Below are 24375 nucleotides of genomic sequence, written 5' to 3'. Positions count from 1 at the left end.
TCTTTGCTAAGTGCTCTACTAATATCTAACTTTATCCTCTCAATAGTCCTGAGAGGTAGGTTCTATTATCCCTATTTTATAGGTGAGGATATTGAGGCAAAGACAGGTTATATTACTTGCTTATAATCACATAGCTATTAAGTTTCTGAGGCTAGATTTGAACTCAGTTCTTCCTCATTTCAGGCCCTTTTCTTATAACCATAGTGATTAAGACCTGTTGCACCATTTATCCCAAAGCATGCTTCCCTAGATGCTTCTTTTCCTCTGTCCCTCAGTGTTCCATCCCTCTTAGATCCTGAGCCTCACCTTATTTCAGTTAAATACACAATAATAGATCTGGTTCCATGTTTTACCTTTCTGTTTATTTTGAGAAACCATCTCTTGATAGAGCAAAATGTGGAGTGGGAGCTGCTACCTACAAATTTAGGAATAGTGATTGGGAAAAGAGATACTTATGCATTTTATGAAAAAATATGGATATCCACATTCCAAATATATCAATTTATTAAAAATGTAATAGAAGGTTCATGACATTATAGTTTTTTAAATAATTGCCAAGAAGATACATAAATTCCTATTCTTCACTTGGGATCCAGGTCTCATTGCCTCTCAATATAAAAAGAATTTCTCTGTGTGGTATCATTCCTAGGCTCTACATTACCTGTGAGGTGTCATTTAACTATTTAAAAAATCCTAACAATAATATGCATGGCAATTATCTATTTCTTATTTTCAAAGGAATTGAATAGAAGCAAGTAATATTGCCACTGAGTTGCCTCTTCTTTCTGATCAAGATTTTTTTTAATGAAGGTTCATCATATTTCTGCCTACAACTTAGCTTCAGGGTCAAGTGTTTTGTAAACATGTAATATATAAAAATCTAAAAATTCTAAGTTAATTGTTATGGGAATGAAGGACGGAGTTCTGTAATATAGACCCTACAACTGCATTGATCTTGGCTATGTTCCCAAACACCTACAGATTAGACTCATTCTCTTTCTCTATAATCTCTATAGTCTCAGGGGTGCTTTTTTTTCTTTTTAATTGCAAGCAATTTTTAAAAATTGCTTTTAAGTTTATAGCTAATAAGCAAAAAGGGTCTTTATCATTCAGAAGTAATTGCTTGTTTTCCTTAGGAAAATCGATATAATACACAGTTCATTTTTTGGCTTGTAGTATATACCTTATTAGTTTGAGAAGCTTCTCATAGTCTGAATAACTGGTTTTAAGCACTGTTGCACAAAAACAAAAATGCACAAGACAAAAATGATGAGATACTCAATTTTCTCAAGTCAGCAGAAGTAGAGAGAGAAAACCATCCAAGAATTTAATTCTTTTTTTAATTCTTTCATTTATTCCATCCAAATTGTCTTGCTTATTATTGATGATATTTCTTCCCAAAAGATTTTGAACCTATTGTCCCCAAAATTTGTTCTAATTCTAACCCAACAACAAAGCAGGTACAACATATTCTCTCAGGAATTGTTAACGCTCCACCCCCTCCCAACCCCAAGTGGCTGCCTATTTCAGTTTCCCATAGTTTGGTGTGATACCTAAGAATTTAGAAAGTTTAGGCCAAATCCAGAAAAGTTAACATCTCATTCAAAACAATCTCTGATTACTTCAGTTTTATTAATGTTTCTTAATGTTATTTCTTCTCCATCTCTGAGTTAAAATAGCTGTCTGCTGACACTGAAAATCTCAGCCAAAAAAGATTATTTATGGGGAGTTGTATTCTCTATCCTTAAGTTCCTTCTCTTCTTCCTGCTGTGTCTCCCTATTCTGTGCCTATCTTCTTTTTTTTTCTTTTGCTGTTTTTCTACCCCGATATTCTTCTGGCATTCAAAACTCAATGAGTCAATCAAAAAGTATATTATTAGGCGCTTAGTATAATTTTCTGTTGTTTATTTTTATTTCTACCTGGCTGTTCTGCTAGCATCCCAAATTCAAACAATCAGTAGTCAGTCAACTTTAAGCACTTACTCTATATGTGGTATACAAAGGAAGGCAAAAACATAACACAAAACAATCTTAGCTCTTAACAATATTTTTTACAAGCTAGGAGATAATCACAGGAGAAAGGCACTAGAATTAAGGGAGGGTCAGGAAAGTATGGGACGTTAAGCTCTAGGGAGTGATTTTAGCTAGGAATTGAAGGAACTCAAGGAAAGCTGAAAACAAAAGTGAGGAGGGAGAGGATCCTCAGTGAATTCCAGCCAGTGAAAAATCAGTCATGAGATGGAGTGTCTTGTGCACCTAAGATTGATCAATTGTGCTTTAACCTTCTTTCCAATAACTTCCCAGACCAAAACAGTCCTTCATGGTCACTAATACCATATATATATATACTATCTTCTAGTGCAAAAATATAAGCTTCTTGAGGGCAGGGTTCTTATCTATATTGCCATCACCTCTACCTCCCCACATCCCACACTCCTTATCCCAATACCCCCCAACCCCCACCCACTCACCCTCCCCTTCACTAAACCTTCCCCGCCCCCATTACCCATATCCAATCAATTGTCACTGTCAAGTTTTCCTCCTCAGTTTCCAGAGCAGAGCTTCTTTAATATTTTTTGGGTGTGTGTTATAGACTCCTATGCAGACTGGTGAAGCCCATGGACCCCTTCTAAGAATCATATTTTAAAAGGCATAATAAAATCCAAGGGAAACCAAAAGTTAGTGAGTTGTAATTTCCCCCCCCATTCAAGTTCACACTTCTCCTGAAATCTGTCTGTAGACCTCAGATTAACCTCTTGTCCTAAATTAAAGTCCTAACATTCTTCTCCCTTCTTTTGTGTAGCCAAAGCTAAATCTTTCCTGAATTATTCTTATGATACTACTTCTAGATCTTTTTCTTTTCTTTTTTACCATAATATAAATAACACATCACTGCATCTAAGCAGAGGACCTGGGTTCAAGTCCATCCCTAAAACCTAGTACCTGTGTAGCTTTCTTGAATCTCAGTTTCCTCATCTGTAAAATGAAAGGGTTAGACAAGATGGCCACTAAAATGCTGCAGACTAGAGAAAGTTACATTGATTTGAGTGGAGGATTGTTGTAGTAGAGAAATAAGCAAAGTACAAACATATTTCTGAAGAAGAATTGTATTCATGCCATTGGTCAGAGTGCCTTTCCTTCCTTTCCCTTTATTCTCTCCTCCAGCTTCACTCTTACTCTCCATTATTCTTGGCAGAGTCCATTCTCACCCAGCTATTCATTATTAGGCCAATGATTCTCAAACTTTTTGGTCTCTGCATCCCTTTATACTTTTAAAAATTACTGAGGGGCGGCTAGGTGGCGGTAGGGCGGCTAGGTGGCGCAGTGGATAAAGCACCGGCCTTGGAGTCAGGAGTACCTGGGTTCAAATCCGGTCTCAGACACTTAGTAATTACCTAGCTGTGTGGCCTTGGGCAAGCCACTTAACCCCGTCTGCCTTGCAAAAACTAAAAAAAAAAAAAAAAAATTACTGAGGACTGCAAAGAACTTTTGTTTGTGTGAATTATGTGCAGGAGTGTGCTGGGGTCTATTTTTATTGGCTAGAGCTGACTTTAATTTTCAATGCTTGACTGATTGCTTTAGTTGATTGTCTAGACTTAAGAAAGTAATGGAGAAATGCTAATAATTCAGACTAAATTTAAGGGTGTTATGGGTAGATTTCCACCCCTAGAGAGTAAGTTAATAAACATTTACCCGCATACTGCTAATTATATCTATTAATATTTACACTATTATAAATTCAAAGTGATAAATTTTTACAATAGTGAATCATCATTTTAAAATAATAATAAAAAACCCATTACATAGTATACATAACATTTTTATAAAACAACTATATTTTCCAAAACAAAAAATAGTGAAAATGATTATCTTATATATTTTTGAAAATCTCTTTAATGTCTTACTAGAAGACAGCAAAATTCTATCTGCTTCTGCATACAATCCAATCTGATATAGTGTTTTGGAAGCATGTGAAGAAAATTCAGCTTCACATAGATTTGTAACTAGAAAAGGGAGGAATATTTTAATAGACAAATAATCTAAGGATAGGTATTTAGGATGACCTCTTAAGAAAGCTGAGAGGTTTTTGTTTGCTTTGTTTCATTTTTGCTGCTTAAAGTATAAAGAAATTTTGCCTAGGGAAAATAGGTTCCAGACCTTCACTTCATTACTAGTTGCCTCCCATTCTATTAACTACAGGAAATTCTGGAAATATTTTAACTGTTCATCCTTTTAAAGTATGTTCTTTAAATTCTTAAATAGTAAAGTAAATTGTAGTTTTATAATCCACAAATGCTCACTGCATATTTAGACTTTAACATTTGCCTTCTGCACTGTCTAATTTTGGTTTGCCCCTTACTGGAACCCTTCTAGCTTTTTTTCTCCATTAAATTTTTAGCAACTGAAAGAGCTGTGAGCCAAGTAGATGTACATTGATTGGGGGAATGATTAAACAAAGTGTAGCATGTGAAAAAGAGAATATTACTGGGCTGTAAAAAATAATGGAGAATAAAGGGAGACCTGGAGTGGGGCATGATAAAAATATTAAGCTACCTTATTATTGTACTTGACTAATATGTTAATTAGTGTTCATTTCTCCTTCTTTCTGTTTTTATTCTTTTTCCTTCTTAAGGAAGACTTCCTATAATGGGGGAGGAGAAATATATTGGGAAATCAGGATGGTGTCAAAATAAAAATAGCAATAACATTTAAAAAATATTTTCAGCTGCTAAAAAAAAGGACTATATATTTTTAATCTTTTTTATACTTAGTACCTTGAATATAATAGGCAATTTAAAATGTCAAAGTGAACTGATAGCCAATATTACCTCATTTAATCCTCATAATGACCCTGAGAGAAAGATACCATTTTCATTCTATTTTACAGTTGAAGAAACTGAGGTAAACAGAAGTTAGGTGACTTGCCCAGAATCAAACAGCTAATTTGTATCTGTGGTCAAATTTGAACTCAAGTTTCCCAAACTTCAGACCCAGGGTTCAACCATGCATCATGTAGCTTGTCTTAAATGAGTCACCAACTTTCTGGGCTTCAGTTGTCTCATCTTTAAAATGAGGGAGTTGGAATAAATGACCTTTAAAGTCCGTTGCAGATACATGATCCATCATTTCCTTTAGAATATGGGACACATGGGAGAGACTGGGAACTATTCCATAATAGAATATAGTCCGGAAAAGAAATGAATACATTGCCTTCCAAAATAGGTCTAGGAATTCCTAGGACAACATCAAGCTGTGGGGGCCTTCTCTGTCCTCATGATCTTGTTTCAGGTGCACTTCTACCCAGTTGATGAAGCTATTGTTTCTCCAATTAAAAAAAATCCAAAATATTCTCTGCTAGTCTCCTTGGGTGAGAAGGACCAAACCAGAGTATTAAAATGGGTAGCTCAGACCCAAAGGCAATTAAAATGAAATTATATTCTCTGAATGTTAAGTTATTATGGATGGTATTCACAACACATGAATATTTATGAATATTTACCCATAGCTTTCTAGGGCTTTCTTTTAACATCAGAAGAATAATCCTTCAAATGTCTTGATAAAAAGTTTGTATTTCCAAAGAATTTTAGAAGCTACCTACAGGTTATTTGACCTTTCTGGGCCTTGGTTTTGTTATCTGCAAAATGAGACAGTTGAGTAGATGATCTCTAAGATATCTTTCAGGATAGTTCTGATTAGATAATAAATTCATGAGTCTAAATTTCGTGATCCTATCATTCCTGTGAGTGTAATGATAAACATGTCTTTGTTGCAGAAGAAAGTTCAAAATACAGAGATGAGTGAGGAAGAATATCATATCACAGAGTAACTTTCCCAAAGCAAAATCTCATAAAAATAGTGTTTTATATAAATTTCATTAGCATCTTTTGTTTTTCATGTCACCTATACTTTTCCTTATATCTCCTGAGAACCATCCTTTATAACAGAAGAATAATAGTAACTTTTAATGATCTTAAGCTTTTCTCTGAAGGGACTTAGTCTCATAATATACCTGGGAGGTAGATACTAAATACAATTATATCCCATTTTTACAGATGGGCAAAGTGACATTTAGGACAGTTAAAAAGTGATTCAAACATAATCTTATAGCTACTAAGTTTGAGAGACTGATTTAAACTCCAAACCCTACCCTATCCATTTTGCCAAGCTAGAATTTACTTCTAAACCTGAGTCTGATAAGTGAGCATTATCTCAATATTAAAAATTATCATTGACCTAAGGTTTATGACCAGTTAAACAACAGGACTTTTAAAAATTCATCTTTGGAAAGTTTCTTCAAAGGAATTCTTGGTACAATAGGAAGATGGCTATTTTTAACTCAGACTAATTGATTGAGTAATCCAATTAAAATAGTAGAAAGTGGAACTTTTTTTTTACTTTACTTATAAAATAGCATCTATTGAATTCAATAGCATGCTATTGAAATGAGAGAGAGCAAACTAGCTTACTCTGTTTATGTACCATAAAACACATGTGGTGCAACCAATTTGTTGAACAAGCTGAATCAGTGTTAATTCATCACATAGTCTCATATGTCTTTCATGATAAGCATTATCCAAACTAATGTAGACATGGAATGCTTTTTAAGCTGTTTTGTAGCAGACTTCCTATTATCCAATATGATTAATGAATGGGCTACTCTATTAATAGAAAATTAGCATGCATATATTCCAATTTTAGAAAAAAATTGAATGCAACCAAAAATACACCAAAACCATACAGAATATAATTTCTAGGTAATGACAAGATTCTAGAGCAATAGATGTTAAAGTAAGGTCTCTAAACTTTTAAAAAATATTTTGATAAATATATTTCACTATAATTGGTTTTCTTTGTGCTCCTATGTATATTGTTCTATGTATTTATAAACATTGCTCTGGAAGAATTCCATAGATTTTGTCTGATGGCCAGAGGGGTCTATGACATACACAAAAAAGGTTAAGAACTCTCGGATAGCTTTTGTTTTTCTTTCCCCTACAGCTCTCCCTGTATTTCTCCCCCTCCTTCCTCCCTGGGAATCATCATTTATACCACAGAATAATTAACAGCAGTTTTTAATGATGTTTTTTTTTCTGAAAACAAAGACCTATTTTTCTATGAAGACTCTGAACTTTTTTATGTTAAAGCACAAAAATTTGCTATTTTTTTTTTGTTTTTGAGGTTTTTGCAAGGCAAATGGGGTTAAGTGGCTTGCCCAAGGCCACAAGGCTAGGTAATTATTAAGTGTCTGAAGCTGGATTTGAACTCAGGTACTCCTGACTCCAGGGCTGGAGCTCTATCCACTGTGCCATCTAGCCGCCTCTGTTTGCTAATTTAAAAAAAAATTAATTTAAATTTCTGTAAATTTCAATTTTAAATAACAACAGTTGTTATATACTAAGATAATTGTATGATAGTAAAATAGAATTGTATTATATACTGGCATATTACAATTATATAATTTATATTATTAATAATTAATACCCATTAATAAATAATAACAATAACTAGCAGGAATTCTTATAAATAATATTTATATTAGCAAGTCTTGCCCCAAAGGCCCACAAAATATAGTATCTTGGTGCATTTTAAAGTTATTAAAACTTAAAATTCACTTAGGTTTTTAGACTATCCTGCCATGTATATAATTTTATTAAAGAAAGTAAATGAATATCTCTTTTAAAAGATATACAAATTTAACTCTATAAAATGTCACTCTCTGAGGTTCACTGTTGTAGAGGCTAATCTCTTAATATCTTCTTACTTTGATTTATAACATAAAGTTAGGTTAGCAAGTGTAAGCAGCAGAAGGATAGAATGGGAATCATTATGATGGAGATACACACAAAAATTGCCATTACTTCTCCTCAATAATATTAAGGAGCAAGGGACTAGCAGAGTTATCATCCAAAAATACAATGAATATTTGGAGCAATGGGTCATGGTAAGCTAAGGAGAAACAATGCAAGCCAAGGGAGGAGATGTCAAAAGGAAGGGTTCTTGTTGGAGTATTTTGATGAAATAAAAAATAAAAATTAGTTAATAATTAATACAGATGGAAACAATAAAAGGAATATATGGCCCAAAACACCAAACCATTTTTGGGTGGCTTCTGCCAGTGGTATTTCATACTGTATTCACATAATTTACAGCATTCCACCAGATATCTCAGATTAACTTGGGAGTGGAAGTGGAGAGGTGGAGTCATATATAGGTACATAATTAACATTTAGTTACTATATCATCTCCAAGTGTCACTCCAAATAGTGGTTAAATATGCATTAAAAAAATAACACAATCTTGAAAAGCTTCAAGCCAGATAAATGAATTAGGGTACATTAAAAGAAATATCAATTTAAAACTGAGTTACATTAAGGGGGACTAGCACAAACTATACATAAACACATCTTAAACTTCTTTCAAATTCTTTGAATAGTTTGCGTTTCACTATATTAAGTAACACTATGTCAAATTATTTAGTCTTCCTGTCATCTGGTAAGAGAACATATTTCATATGATAGAATAAACAACACAATTTTATAAATTTATCAGATTTGAATAGTTTAAATTGGTTATGTGAATACTTCCTTTAAATACCAAAGCACTCTGGACATCCAAGCAGAGAGTGACCATGCAGGGAACTAACTACCTGTGAGATGGCAGGGTTTGTACCTTCCCCAGGAACTAAAGGAAAAGTGTGTGTGTGTGTGGGGGGGGTGTTATTTGTAATTCAGAGATACTGGTATTTATGTGTTGGAATGGATCTTTATTCCTGAAATCTCCTTCATACTAGTAGAAATTAATGGTGAAGAAAGATTTGGTAACAGTCCATGTTCTTGCCACTTTCTGTCCATTCCTATGATTTCAGTGCCATCCTGCAGAGAATCCAACTTGGCTTTGGCGAATGCTTTTGATTCCTAACATCACTGGCAACAGCCCTTCAGCTGTCATCTGTTCCGCTCCTGCTCTACTATTGCTATGACCTCAACTTTCATCTTTTGTCTTTTCTACTCTCTGTTTTCCTTTCTCCTCACTCTGACCACATATTTTTTTCTTTGGCAAAGACATTCTTTCAGTAATATTGTGTGATCATGAAGGTAGAGATGTCTCAGAATTAAAAGTTGAGTATCACCAATATGCCAATAGTCTCAAGATGAGTATAGTGAATAACCAATCAAGAATTGTACAAGGGACTTGATTTAATGATGTCATAGGCAGAGATGACAAAAAGAAAGCAATCTTGTCAGGTGGTAGGGAAAAGAGCAATTGTTAGCCCACATGTGCCATTGGTACTTACCTATTATCAAGAGGCCTAAAGAAAGACAGATTGGTGAACTTTCTATAAAGGAAATATGAGAGGAGATAGAATCCCACGGGATGCAAGGGTATGGAAGGGTCACAATCTACATGACTGGAGAGGATACTCACATCAATTAGATCTCAGATACATTGAAGACATTTCTTTTAAATTCTTTAAGAATGCTACTACAGATTCAATGATTTCTTTTCACAAAAGACTATGGATACTGTTGCTATATCTTTAACAGGGGATAGAATCTCAGGGGAAATAGAAGTTTATCTGTCACCTGAAGAGAGCTAGCTGCCATTGGAAGGAGATTTTGTGATTCACACCAAGAAAGGACTAAGATAATTTCTTTCTGAAAGACATAACTATCAAGGAGAAAGAATCCAAAGAGACATTTTGAGAGAACTGCATTAAACTCTTATTTTGTAAAGAGGGATTAATGAGAGAATTTCTGAGAGACTTAAATTGCCATCCTAAGAGAAATGCATCAACATTAATGAAAATATTTTATTCCATATTTCTTTCCATTGCTTTGAAGAATACAGAGTTGACTGTGACTGGGAACATCATTCACTATAATAAATGATGAATTATTATTTATGTTTTTGTTGGATAATTTGCTACTTTGTTTAATTTATGGGATCAAGAGTGTGAGTTGCAGAGAAACAGCAAAAATTTTTGGGAAAAAGGTTTTTCAAGTTTATTTATAAACTGGAACAAGAGTGTGAGTTAAGGAGAAATAGCAAAAGGTCATGGGAAAAGGCTTTTTTTTAGTTTATTTATAAACTGAGGTGGGTTTCATGGATAATTGAGTAACTAATGAGAGATTAAACATTTCAATTAATATCAGAATATATGGCTTCATTGCTTTAAATTTGGGATAAGAATTGTCAGTAAATCAATAGGAATGTATTAAGTATTTACTTTTCAGACCAAGTGGTACAAAGAAAGGTAAAACCACTGTCTCTTGCCCTCAAGGAGCTCATATTCTAATGGAAAAGACTCCACATAAATAACATAGTAAGGCATAGTAAATGGGAGATAATCTCAGGATTGGCATCAGCACTGGGAGGGATCAGTAAAGACTCTGCTGTAGGTAGATTCTGATTTCAGTCTTGAAAGAAGTCAGGACAATTCAGAGGCAGATGTGAAAAAAAATTGAGTATTTGAAGTATGGGGGACAATCAGGGGAAAGTCATTGACTCGAAAGATGCATTGTCATATTTGAATGCCATACAGAGCAGTCAAATAGGATCACAGGATGTGTGGAAGGGAGGAAGATAGAGAATCAAAAGGAAGGAAAGGGCTAGAATGTAGAAGGCTTTAAATTCCAAAAGAAAGATTTTATATTTGATCCTGAAGGGAAAGCCCCTGGAGTTTATTGAGTTACCCATTGATAACAGGCATATCTTCAGTTTAGAAACATCACTTCATCAGCTGAGAAGAGGATGCCTTGAGTCTGGGAGATTAATTAGAAACTATTGCAATAGTCTAAGTGATGGCATTGAAGACTTGTGCTAAAATGGTGGTTGTGTGAGTAGAGAGGAGGGGATATATATAATATATATATATATATATATATATACATATATGAGAAAGATCATGAAGATAGAAGGGAAAAAACTTGACAACACATTTGATATGTGAGATGAGAATAAGGGAGAAGTCAATCATGATAACAAGGTTGCAAGGCTAGATAACTAAAGGATAGTGGTACTCTATATAGTAATAGGAAAGTTCAGAAGAAAGGAAGATTTGCGGGAAAGATGAGTTCTGTTTTGGATATGTTGTATTTGAGATGCCTATAGGACAATCAAGACTTAATAAGGAATTGAACCAATAGCAGGTAAAGAAGGATGAAAGTTGATGTGGTTGTCAACTACAGCAATATGCCAATAAGATCCCACAATGAGACTACAAATATGGTTATGTTGTCCCTAAACCATCATTGCCATCATCACCATCATCACCATCATCAATATCATTAATATTAATGAGAAGCAGTATGCACTAGTAGGTAGACAGAGAGCTAGTCTTGGAGCCAGATTGGTGAACTTTCTATAACGGAAATATGAGATAACATGGAGTCCCACAGGATGTAAGGTCACGATCTGCAGGATTGGAGAGGATACCCACATCAATTAAATCTCAGATACATTGAAGACTGATTTCTTTTAAATTCTTTAAGAATGTTACTATGTGGGGTGGCTAGGTGGCGTAGTGGATAAAGCACCGGCCTTGGAGTCAGGAGTACCTGGGTTCAAATCCGGTCTCAGACACTTAATAATTACCTAGCTGTGTGGCCTTGGGCAAGCCACTTAACCCCATTTGCCTTGCAAAAACCTTAAAAAAAAGAATGCTACTATAGATTCAATGGTTTCTTTTCACAAACTATGGATACTGTTGCTATATGTTTAACAGGGGTTAGAACCTGAGTACAGACCTGAGTACCAACATTAATTATGATTCTTGCACAGTCACTTAACAGATGGATCTTTAAGACAATGAAATGCAGAACAGTTGCCAAACTCTCAAATTTCCCTATACCAATGAAATTATAGATCAAGTAAAAATAAAAATTATAACACAACAATAATATAAAAGAAAAATACAAACAAAACAGTTGTATTTGAATATTGTGAAATCATAATGAGAAAGCAGAAATATAAGAAGACACTTCTTTCTCCTTCCCTCCTTGGCAAAGGTTGAGGTTCAATGGGGTGGAACATTGCATATGACATCAAATTATTTCAATATAGTAGTTCTGCTGATCTCCCCCCTCTTTTTAAAGAAAAACTTTGTTATAAGAGATGATTCTTACAAGGAGGATGAGGAAGGATAAGGGGAGAATATAGGCTATGTAAAAACAAGAGATCAATAAAAAATATATATGTAAAATAAACTAAATTATAACTAAATAATAATATATTAAATGACTAAAATTTATATAACTTTTAACTAATATATAAATGTATATAACACTTTAAATTTTGAAAATTCCTTAACAGATTTTATTTCATTGCTCCTCACACTAACCCTGAGATGCTCTCTGGACATTTTGTTGTTACCAATACATGTCAAGAACTTGTCTAACAAATGGAACACTGAAAGGTCAAGGAACTTTCATTAGCAAATCTTATAAGTAAATGTCTGAACTGGGAATTCAATTCCAGGTCTTCCTAATTCCAAATGCAGCTCTCTCTCTCCATTAAACCAGGATTTGGGAGTCTGCCTACACCCTTAAGATGGTATATAAGCATTCATAACCTTGGAAGGGACAGATAATATTAAAGCAACCTCCATTAAGCATTTCACTTAATCCTGGAAAAATTTTCATAATGTCCACAAGGTCCCATATAGGAACTCTGTAAAGAAATTAATTTTATTTATAATCTAAAAGTAACACATATGTTGCTTCTTTTATCAAAATATCTCTGGTATTGGGAATTAGTAAACTGTGATAAATACAAAAATTTCACAGTGTAGAACAATGGAAAAGGTCCTGAATTTAGAGACAGAGTACCTGGGTTCAAATCTCAATTTTGCCACTTATCCCTTAGGTGGTTTTGACTTCCCACTCAAGGCCTCAGTTTCAGCATCTATAAAACAAAGAAGTTGGACTAGATAACTTTTAAAGGTCCTTCTAACTCTAAATCTGTGACCCAAAGGAATACCGATTGCCCTCAAGCATGGCACAAAGGGAATATAAATATGTGAGCAAAGAAATTTTTAAAAAAATAATGGAAATTGAAGAAAGCAGGTTTAGGGAAATAGAAATATTGATATTTTAAAAAATGCATACTATTACTATATAAATGAACAATTGAGATCAAATGGATGACAGTGGTAATCACTGAAAAACTTTCATGATTATTTCATGTTAAAGTCCATTTTTATTATAAATAATATTCAATAGTACATTTGCTTTTAAGAGTTATGGAAAACTACTAAAAAAATTATGTCATAGAATCTGAGTGATAAAGGGTATATCAAAGGTTATCAAATCCAACTTCCAACTCAATATAGTAATTCTCTCTCTAATATAGCCGACAAGTGGTTATGTGACCTTTATAGCCACAGCAGAAACCTCTGATCCATGGGTCACTTTGGTCTGGTGCTGCCAAGACAACCGTAGGAAGGATTTAAAATTCAATAAATCAAGTAACTTTTTAGTGGTGAAATAATTAAATGTTCAACCAAATATAGCCCACAAATGATATTATAAATACGACTCTTGACAGAAAAGAAGTCCCCCACCCCTCCTCTACGAAAAATCACAAGAAATGCATTGCCCTCAAGATGCAGCCAATTCCATTTCTAGACTACCTGCCAAGACTTAGATTGTCTTGTCTTAGATCGAGTGAAAATATTCTTCTCTGTAAATTTTATCCATTGGTTCTTTTTTTCTTTTTTTTAGGTTTTTGCAAGGCAAACGGGGTTAAGTGGCTTGCCCAAGGCCACACAGCTAGGTAATTATTAAGTGTCTGAGACCGGATTTGAACCCAGATACTCCTGACTCCAAGGCCGGTGCTTTATCCACTATGCCACCTAGCCGCCCCCCCATCCATTGGTTCTTAATTTAGTCAAGTATATATGTGACTCCTCTTGAATTGGAGATAGTTTACCAATAATGAGATCAATGACTAAAATTAGGGATCACATCTGTCTATAATTTCTTTGGTATAATTACTTGTAGGTATGGAAAATCCTGCTATCAACAGAGAGCATCAATTTTTCCATAACTTAGTCTTTGATTTGCCTAGGGTCACAAAGTCAGAAGAGAGATTTCAGTTCAGTTCTTTTGATTCCTCAGTCAGTACTCTTTCCACTGAACACCATTACTTCCTCCAATTCTCTCTACCTCCTCCTCAAAAATCCTAGTATGACTTTTTTTAGGATTTCTTGGAAATAGGATAAGATCATAGATTTTCTACAACCTCCTCATTTTACATATTGGGATACTGAAACTCAGGGACTGTAACATATGCAAGATTACAAAGGCAAGAAGGGGCAGATTAAAGATTTGAATTCAGGTCCTCCAAAGTCAAATACATGAGAATGAACCTAGAAAATCTCAGTGATAAAGGGTATATCAAAGGTTATCAAATCCAACTTCCAACTCAATATAGTAATTCTCTCTCTCTAATATAGCCGACAAATGGTTATTTGACCTTTATAGCCAGAGCAGAAACCTCTGATCCATAGGTCACATTGGTCTGGTGCTGCCAAGGCAACTGTAAGCAGGATTTAAAATTTAATAAATCAAATAACTCATTCAATCAAACACAAAAAGTGATAGTAACCCCACAGGTTATCCTGTGGTACTTACCACATCATTGATAAGTCTGAAAGTAACCTTTTCAACATTGAAACTAAAATACAGCATATTTAGTCTGGCATGGGACCTTGACAAAAATAACTACATTTCTCCCCTGGACCTAAATATATTGCAATTAGGTGTAGCATCTTTTCTACTTAGGTGCTTTTATAGGTCCAACAGCATGTACTCCATCCCTGAAAATGAAAATCACAGAGCTCTCTGTATAAATATCATGTCCCTGTTGCCATAGTCACTTTCCCCTTGCTATCAATCAGATGAAGTAGTTGGTATATAAAAAAGCATAGCACAAAAATATGCAATAGTTTCTGGCTTTCCTTTCTCTCCATTTAAAATACGGAAACATAGGATTCCTCTCCAAGATGGTTCATGTGTAATGGGGTCCACTCTGGAAAAATTGTCAAAATAGTCTATGTAAAATATGGACTCATAAATCCTTGAGAGTAGTCCTCCAACTAATCTTTTGATCAATCTATAATCAATAAATATTTATTAAGTATCTAGTATGCATTAAGCAATGAGGATACAAAAAGGCCAAAGATAGTTCCTGCCCTCAAGGAGTTACTGATGAAGCTACAAATATAATCAAATCATATCCTGTCACTGATTAATTACCTACCATTGGATTTTAACAGACATATTATAAAAAAGTAACTTCCAGACATTAGAAGAAATGTATTTACAGAATATTGGAGCTGGAAATAAACCTTGGAGATCATCTAATCAGGTTGGCAATTTTTTCCAAAGCAGTAGTACTAAGTATTACAGTTATATATTTTGATGAAATACAAGAAATGTGCAAAGCAACAGATTCAAAAAATAAAAAATTAAACCCCCAAACCAAACACCCCAGAAAGCAAATGAAGCCCTTCAATATAAAAAAACCCAATAAGTCAAAGAGGAGTTGGCATAAGAACATCTTTAAGGATATATACTATAGGAAAAGAAGGTGGATTGCTCAAGTAGCAAGAGAGACAACTTGAATTTTCCACTGATATCTAAGAAATTTTAGTGGACTTCAGAGTAAAGCCTCCAATATGTTGAGTAGATAACTTAGAGAGGTAGAGGAAAAAGTCCACCAATTATAATGGCATGGATGGACTGTTATGGTTCTCCCTCCAGTGAACAGAATACTTGGACCAATGAGATCACAGTCCTCTATACATCAAAGTATAAGTATAATGTCCTATAGAAAGAAATAGCATGGCCTGTCAGCTCCATTCAATATACACAGGCTTAAATAGAAGAGCAATCAGAGAGATCAGTCCCAGAGTGTTAACTTTATCTAGCATCAGAGGGAGATTCATGCCATCAGGAGAGAATACAATAATAGAAATTAGGCAATTTTGATTTCCCTTGAAGTGCTTTTGGAATCTTTGACTATTGACTCACTTGAATAATTTAGGTTTCCTTACCTCAGCTGGTAAGATGGAATCTTGACAATGGTATCTGGACCACTCAGCATTTCTGCACAAGGGGAAAAAAGGGGATAAAGTAAAAACTAATCACTTCAAGACTGATGCTCTTCATAGCTTTTAAAAGTTGGTTTTGACATTGTTGGTAGGAGTTAGAGGTCAGGGAGAATGCTCAGAAAGAGCATTGACTATATAAGCAGAGGGACATGAATTAAAATCCTTCCTCTAACATATTGACTCCAGATCCTAGAGGCCTTCCACCATACTAGGGTTATCTTCACATCCCAAGTTGGCACCCTTTAGTAGCATAGCATACTTCCATATTGCCTTTTCCCCTCCATATTAAACAGTGTATTCTCAAATAATGCTTGTTGATTTTAACATTGGTCTGAGAAAGTTATAATTATGAAGGCAAAACTGCTTAATAAATAAAAAATTACAGTTGAAAGTTAAAGAGCAATTCCAATATAATAAATACATCATACTCAGAGCTGATTATAAGTTTCTCATTTGGAATTAGGAAACATTTTTCTATCACACTGCTGCAAATAGCAGTGAAATTCCCAGGCTAGTCCCCCAAAGCCTCCTCGGGTCATAATAGCTGAAATACTGTACATTTCCCAGAAAGAAGGAAATAGAAAATTATACTATTATAATACTAGTCAAGAGAAAAGCAGTAAAATTAAATAATAATTTATGTTAAATTCTGGTACTTGAGAAGAAGCAGACTGAGAGCATCATAAAGAAGCAAATGTTGACTTTTGTTGAGACTTTGAACAGGGTTTCCATTATTCTTTGGGGACTTTAGAGATTGTGGCATTAGTTCTTTTTCATTTTGTAGCAATCTTCTTCCCCCCCTTTTTTTAATAGTTTTTGCAAGGCAATGGGGTTAAGTGGCTTGCCCCCACACAGCTAGTTAATTATTAAGTGTCTGAGGCTGGATTTGAACTCAGGTACTACTGACTCCAGGGCTGGTGCTCTATCCACTGTGCCACCTAGCTGCCCCAGCAATTTTCAAACCATGATTTTCCTGAGGTAGCAAGTTCAGAATTAGAAGAGTGAAGACCCTCAAAAGTTCTCCACAACTTTCCTCCAAACAACCTTTCCAGAACCCTACTCTACAGAGTTTATACAGTTTACAAGTCCAAATTGAACTACTCGTTCTCCATCTCATCTTGTATCTACTCACCTTCATACATTTGCATTTATTGACCTTCATCCCTGCAATGGACTCCACCAAACCATCTCTCTCATTGGAATCCTTTTCAAAACTCTTTCTTTCATGGTGCCTTTTCTGATCTTCCAATTAGAAGGTCTCTCTCTCTCTCTCTCTCTCTCTCTCTCTCTCTCTCTCTCTGTCCCTCTCTATATACAAATATACATTTATGTATATAAGTATATATATATATATATATGTACGCACATTTACATATATCTTATAATTTTAAATTTTATTAGACTCCTCTTAAATTACAATTACTTACATGCATGCCAAATCTACCAACCTGGGATATTCCCTGAAGAAATACTATTTTTCCTTTTGAACTCAGAGCCTCTAATAGAGTAGATTCTGCATACAGTAGGTAAGTAACAAATTACATTTGCCATCCACTTGAAGAGGTGAAAAGAATGGTGAAAAGAATCAAATTGTCAGTTCTACTAAATATATATATATGTTTATGTATGTATACATATATATATATACACATATACATATTATGTGTATTTATGTGTATGAGTGTGACCTTTTACAAGACATTTAATTCCTTGGGTCTTGGTTCCTTCATTTGTAAAATGAGTGAGTTGAACTAGACTAGATGAGTTCTTTAGTTCCAAATCTAAACTGTGAGAAGAACTGAGACATATGAAATAAGAGTTTCCTGCTCAAGAACCAGGTTTATTGCTATGCAAGGAGAGATTTAGTTGGGAGGAAAAGGCAGCCTGGTCTTAACTTTCTTTCAGCCTCCTACTATTGTGCAGGATCAAAACTTCACAGTCATTTTGGATTCTTCCATTTCCTTTTTGCCCTATAGCACTAGTCCTTTGCATCTAGTTAATTCTGCTCCTAAAAGTTTCCTTTTATCTCTTTCTTGTAGTCAGGAAGATCTGGGTCCAAGTGGTGCTTCTGGTACTTATTTAATATGTGACTGTCAGTGAGTCAGTTTGCTCAAGAGGTAAGGTCTCAAGTTTCTCAGTTTAAAAAAAAAAGTAGTAGAAAGAGAGGACTAAACAGGCCCTTGTTGTTTTCCAGATCTAAATCTATGATATTATGATCTTACATTCTGATTTCTATCAGAAATTCATTCAAACTATTCCTCACATTACATCTGTGTGCTTGAAAACGTTTCCTAGCATATTGTTGGACTCACAATGGGTCCTTAATAAATGATTTTTGGAGAGTCACTGCCAATAGAGAGGTACTACTTTACAAATGAAACCTTGTTTCCCACTCCTCCTAATTGAGGTTCATCTCTGGACAGTTTGTCTGAGGAAGATCTGGGGGTTCAGTGGAAAATAAGCTCTAGGAGTCAACAGTTTGATGGAGCTAAACACTTTAATGTGTTCAGTCTCCCAACACCACCAAAGTCCTTGGCATCTTCAAATATTTTGGTATCGAAAACTGACATTCTTTTATTAATGGATGGGACATTAAAGAAGATGAGTTACCATCTGCCTGGATGCTATATGTGAAGGACCACTGGGACTTTCCAAATCTTCAGCTGAAAATTCCATTATGGACTGTCTCCCCCCATCCCCACGTAGGCTATATGTTCCTTGAGAGTAAGAACTTGCAAGCCTTTCTGTTTGTATTCCTAGCACTTAGGACTGCTTTGCACATGAGTCCTTAATAATTGCTTTTTCATTCATTTATTCATTCCATTAAGAGAGGCAGCATCCTTTTTTTTTAAAGGTTTTTGCAAGGCAAACAGAGTTAAGTGGCTTGCCCAAGGCCACACAGCTAGGTAATTATTAAGTGTCTGAGACCAGATTTGAACCCAGGTACTCCTGACTCCAGGGTTAGTGCTATGCCACCTAGCTGCCCCCAAGAGGCAGCATCTTGAACTAGGAAGATAGTAGTCTTGCTGTTGCTCTGTTTTGGTCAGATCACTGTTGGAACAATGTGTGTGTGTGGTTCTGGGCATCATATTTTAGGAAGGATATGACAAAATTTGAGAGTAGTGATCTCTTTCACATCACAATGGTTGGGAGCACAGTGTCCCCAATCTGGAACATCTGCATAAAAATGTTTTGGTCCTCCCTTTGTTCCAGAGAAGAGGTCTGAATTTTTTCTTTTATATGGAATATTGACAGTTTTGAAAGATGAAATATGTTGATATATTAGAATTCTGCACACATAATTTATGCATTTCTGAGTTTCTAAATTTTTTTCTTTATCATCTTCTAGTTTCTGCATGTCATCTGAGGCTTCCTCAAAATTCCCCTTATGCTGGCCTGCAAATGTATTGAGGTAGGGAAAGTCCTGATGTATAAGGAATAACTATACTGTATAAAAAGCAAGATGACCAGGATTGGGAATGGCTTGAAATCTTATGAAGAGACAGGACACAATAACTGTCCTTAAATCATTGAAGGGTACTCACAGAGAAGGAAGATTATTTTAATATGTGATCTTTCTAATTGCATCAGCCCTTCAGTCCTTCAGTGGGTAGGATCAGAGTAATGGGAATAAATTGAAGTAGAAGATAGATGTAAGAAAAACAACTAATTAAAACTATTCCTAAATAGAATGGACCACCTTGGAAGGAAGGGAGTTTCTCCCCTTCTGGATGATCACTTTGGAGGGATGTTGTAGAGGGCATTTTCTTTTGGCTATGAGTTGGACTCAGTGGTCTTTGAAGCCCCTTCCAATCCTGAGATTCTGTGATTTCTTATAAACATACAACGTTCCTTCTTGCTTTTTATTTTGCCTTAACTAATATCTATTCCCAGAACCTAGAATATTACTTCCCCTTTATTTCCAACCCAAATACTCTTTATCCTTCAAGCCTCATCCCTCCCTCCTGCATCCATCCATCCATTCCAGTCTCTGCATACAGAATATCCTAACTCCCATTGATCTCCCTTTTCTCTGAGATACTATAGCCCTTAATTACTTTATGGGATCTCACATTTTGAACCTTAATAATATAATTCCTTTTATTGATTATCACTTAACTATTTCATGATGGAATGGAAAAAGCCCTGGATTTACAGTGAAAAGACTCAACTTCAAGGCCTACTTCTACCTCTTCCTGGCTAAGTAACTTTGGACAAGTTATTTCAACTCTGTGAATTTCATCATCTCTGAAATCATAATACTTATACCACTTAGCTCACAGAGTTCTTGTAAAGAGTTTATACTCATGCATTCTTTAAATGTAAACTATTACAATTATTATTCATGGATGTATCTCTCCTCAAGTAAACAGAAATGCCAGGAGGGCAGGGGCACTTCATCCATTTCCTATTACTAGTCTCCTCAGTTTCTATTTAAATAGCAATATTTAAATAATTGTTGAATAAGTAAATAAGTATAAAAAATTTTATTTGCTTTACTATTAGGTGATCCATCCTTACAGCTATTAAAATGAACCCAATAGACCAATCACTAAGAAGGGAAGGGAGTAGTTTGAAGAAATAGCTACATAGGAAATGTTTTATTGTCTTTTATTGCAGTTTTGTCCACCCTGTGGTTCTAGCATAGTATCAGACATCCTGCAAGAACTCAATAAAATGTTCATTAATTTGAATTTAATGTGGTAATTGCCTCAGCCTTCAGTTTTTCCCAAGTTTCAAAGAAATAATTATTCACGTACCTCCATATCATGGGTTACAGTTCACCAGTGGGGTAACTTAATTTTATCAAGATCTTAAGTTTCAGATGCCCAATTTATAATAAATAGTTTTGCAGATAAAATTAATGGACAGAGACTGGAAGATGCTAAATGTACCCTCCCTACTTTTCATCTTAAATTTATGGCTACACAAAATTACAGCATAATAAGAAAAGAGACAAGGGAAAGAAGCACAGCCTCCTACTATGCACTCTGTTATTACTTTATTAAATCTGAGTAACCTTGCCCTAGAATTATTTCAGAACTCTGTATGTATAGTGAATGATTATAGCAATGTAAACAAACACAGGGCTATGGGACTTTGAGTCACCTTAATTTGCACATTACCACCACTTTATTTCACTTATGAGTTTGAAGACTGTATATAAAGCTATCTGTATGGTAGTCTTAAGTCATTATGAAATAAAGTGGTTTCAAACTTTTACTATGTGCTATTATTATTGTTATCATTTTCATACACTTTTAGAGTTTCATGACTATGTATTGTGAAATTATTAGTCTAATCCTTCATTTTATAAATAGAGAGATCAGGAGAAGTTAGTAGCTTGTGTAAAATTCTACCACTAGAGGCATGGCTGTCAATTAGGTCTTCCCAAAATCTTCTATTTTTTGGTATCTTTTCTTTTTTTTTTTATTTTTTAAAGTGGAAACTAAGAACTCCCTTCTCTGGTTTACACTCCCCATCTACATTGCCATTGGGATTAATTAGTGTGTGATAAGAACTTAAGCTCCTTGAAGGCATCCTTTGTATCCCTTTACAGTTGCTGGCATATTGATGCTTAATCATACATTTTAAAATCCAGCCACTCATTCATCACTTATGGAGTTTTCATTGAAGATGAATGCCTTAAGATTGCCCTAATTCTGTCAACAGTTTTGCTTTATTTTAAGTATCACTATCCAGGCCAGCTAGGTGGGACACTGAATGGAGCATTGGCCCTGGAGTCAGGAGGTCCTGAGTTCAAATTCGACCTCAGGCACTTAATGCTTACATAGCCCTGTGACCTTGGGCAAGTCACTTAACCCTATTATTGCCTTGCAAAAATAAAAAAAAATTTAAAAATTAGAAAGTATCACTAACCTTTCTTTCAATGTCTGAGGAGATTGCTTTATCACAAACTATAGTGGAGAAAAGACTGAATTTGGAGTTAGAGGACCTGGGTTCAAATCCCTGATGTGTTCCCTGCATTGTATTGTATAAGTCTCAGTTTCTCTGAGCTTCATCTAGGTAAATGAAAAATGATGTCAAATGAGGGGTTTGGCTCTTCTCAATCTATTACCCTAGGATCTCATCCAATTGGGAACTTTCTTCCGTCGTTGTTCTAGCTGACAACTTGAGCCTAATGGGGAAAATAAACTTAGCACCTGGAATCCTACCTAAAATGGGGAAATCTAGGCGAGGGAAAGCCTCTCACAGACCATACTCCCATTGCGGGAGAAACATTATCTAGGCTTGTGGCCACTATTTCACCCTGAACGATAAGCTATATTTGAACAGCAAGCTGCAAACCTTTCTCCACTTAAATAAGCCATTCTTGCCTTAGTTACACTCGCCTTTGCCTCTTGAAAAGAGCCGAATCGAGAGGATAGTGGCTTGTTCCCTCTTCCCAGAGGCAGCTTAAGGTGCAGGCCACTGGATCGATGCAGCCTATCCAAGCCAGCATCACTGCCTTTGATGGGGAGGGAATCAGCAATCCGGTAAAGAGAAAGCGCTCGGGGCATCGGATCCTGGATTTGGAGCTGGAAGAAATGCTTGAAGCCATCTAGTCCAAACCCCTCATTTTACAAATGGGGAAAGTGAGGCTTGGGAAGCCGACGTGACAGCTCAATTGTAAACGACTGGGGAGTAAAAGTCAGCAAGGCAAGCATCACTATTTCATGATGGAGCAAGTCAAACTAAACCCCAAGGAAACCCCAAGCAGACTGGGGCTATTTTCCCTTCTCAATTTCTGGTGCGCCCAAAGGGGCGGTCAGTCCAGGGAGCAAAGTGCGGACGGACAGGTGCGCCTAGCGCAAGCCTTGCTCCCTTCTCATCGCTAGAGCCCTCGCTCGCTGCTTACCTATGGCCAAGGTGCTGCTCTCCTTGATGGCTTTGTATTTGCTCCCGGACGCTTCCTTCTGCAGCTTTCTCAGGATCTCTTCCATCTTGACCTTCGTGGGCACTCCGCGGCCAAAGGGAAAGGAACTGGCCGAAGACGCCGGGGTACCAAGCAGCCTGGCCTCCCTCTCCACCTCGGGCCGCTGGAATGGTCCGCGCACAGCGCCTCTACAGAGCGCTCCAGATGCTCCCCCCCATCCCGCCTGGGGCCAGAAAGGCAGCCTCCACCGCCACAGCTCCTACTGATGAATCACGCTGGGCTCCATCTCCGAGAGCCACGTCAGTTTCTTCCGCCTCTTCCTCCTCCTCCTCCCCTCCCCTTCCCTCCCCCTCCTCCTCCTCCTCCTCCTCCTCCTCCTCCTCTGACGGCTTCGCTTCCCCCCTCCCTCCCCCAGAGCTGACACGCAGCTCGCTCCTAGGTAAGGGACAGGTTTGGCGCAGCCAGAATCCTGGTCTGGCCTGGGCAAGGGACTTTGCCAGAACGGATGAGGACTCCAGGGAACTCTATGGCAGCCCCAAAAGCCTTGTCAAGGCTAAGAGCCCGTATTCAGAAGCCGACTGGAGGCTCGGGAAAAGGTGGAGGAGGATTTCCTGACCTGGAGTTGGGGGTGGGATGCTGGGAGGAAGAGGGAGGACCTTGTTGGCCTGGCTGATGAGGGAGGACCCAGTTGGCCTGGCTGATTCTGTTATTCTAGCCTGAGGGCGGGCGGGGAGGTGTGGGGAGGGCTGCGAAGCCTGGATGATTGTTTACACGGGGAGTTCAGAAGGCAAAATTCAGTAGTGTGACTGATCCCAGGCAAGGTGAGGAGGGAAGTATCTTTTCCCCCCTGCGACTGTACAAATTGCTACTCTAAGAGTTTTCCATCACCCCGCACCCATTCCCCTACCCTTTCATTCGTGTAGGAGAAAACAGGCTACCGTGCGATGTGCAAATTACTCATTGCACCAAAGCTCTCATCTGTTAATTCTCCTCCAGTTTTTGTAGAGCATCTCCCAGAAATTTCCTCGATGTATGCAGACTATCATACCTATGATCTATCTCACTGATTCAGAGAATGTTCGAGCTAGAAGGTACCTTGGAGATGACCAATGTGATCACTGAACATATTGGAAGGTGCAACAATAGTGCTAACAAGTGATGAATTCTGGGGAGCTGGGAGGATGAAATATCCTCAGAAAAGGTGTGGGGAGGTTTGGGGAAAGGGTATTAATTCTAATTTCATATAAATTTCCAAATGTAAAATTTTTGAGATACACTCTCATATTTGATGAGCATCATGGCTCAATGGGTAGAGAACTGGCCTTCAAGCCAGGAAGACTCTAGTCTTGAGTTCAGCTTCTTGCTGGCTGTGTGACCCTGGGCA

At 36.4% G+C, this 24375-nt stretch overlaps 1 protein-coding gene across 6 annotated transcripts in view; it reads right to left on the bottom strand.

Moving 5' to 3' along the window:
* Positions 1-23280, bottom strand: part of ARFGEF3 (ARFGEF family member 3) — a 215606-nt gene extending 192326 nt beyond the window's left edge. For all 6 annotated transcript variants that reach the window (XM_074187684.1, XM_074187686.1, XM_074187690.1 and 3 more), the window contains exons 1-2: positions 22974-23280; positions 16058-16109 (exon numbers count right to left, since the gene is read on the bottom strand). In XM_074187684.1, the coding sequence (XP_074043785.1) occupies positions 16058-16109; positions 22974-23058 (137 nt within the window). In that variant the 5' untranslated portion in view covers positions 23059-23280. The remainder of the gene's footprint in view (positions 1-16057; positions 16110-22973) is intronic.
* Between the last annotated feature and the right edge of the window lie 1095 nt (positions 23281-24375).

Source organism: Macrotis lagotis, chromosome 5 (genome assembly GCF_037893015.1).
Source record: "Macrotis lagotis isolate mMagLag1 chromosome 5, bilby.v1.9.chrom.fasta, whole genome shotgun sequence".
In the NCBI taxonomy this organism is placed as follows: domain Eukaryota; kingdom Metazoa; phylum Chordata; class Mammalia; order Peramelemorphia; family Peramelidae; genus Macrotis; species Macrotis lagotis.
The sequence above is the reverse complement of the archived record's forward strand: the minus strand, read 5'-3'. Positions and strand labels throughout refer to the sequence as shown.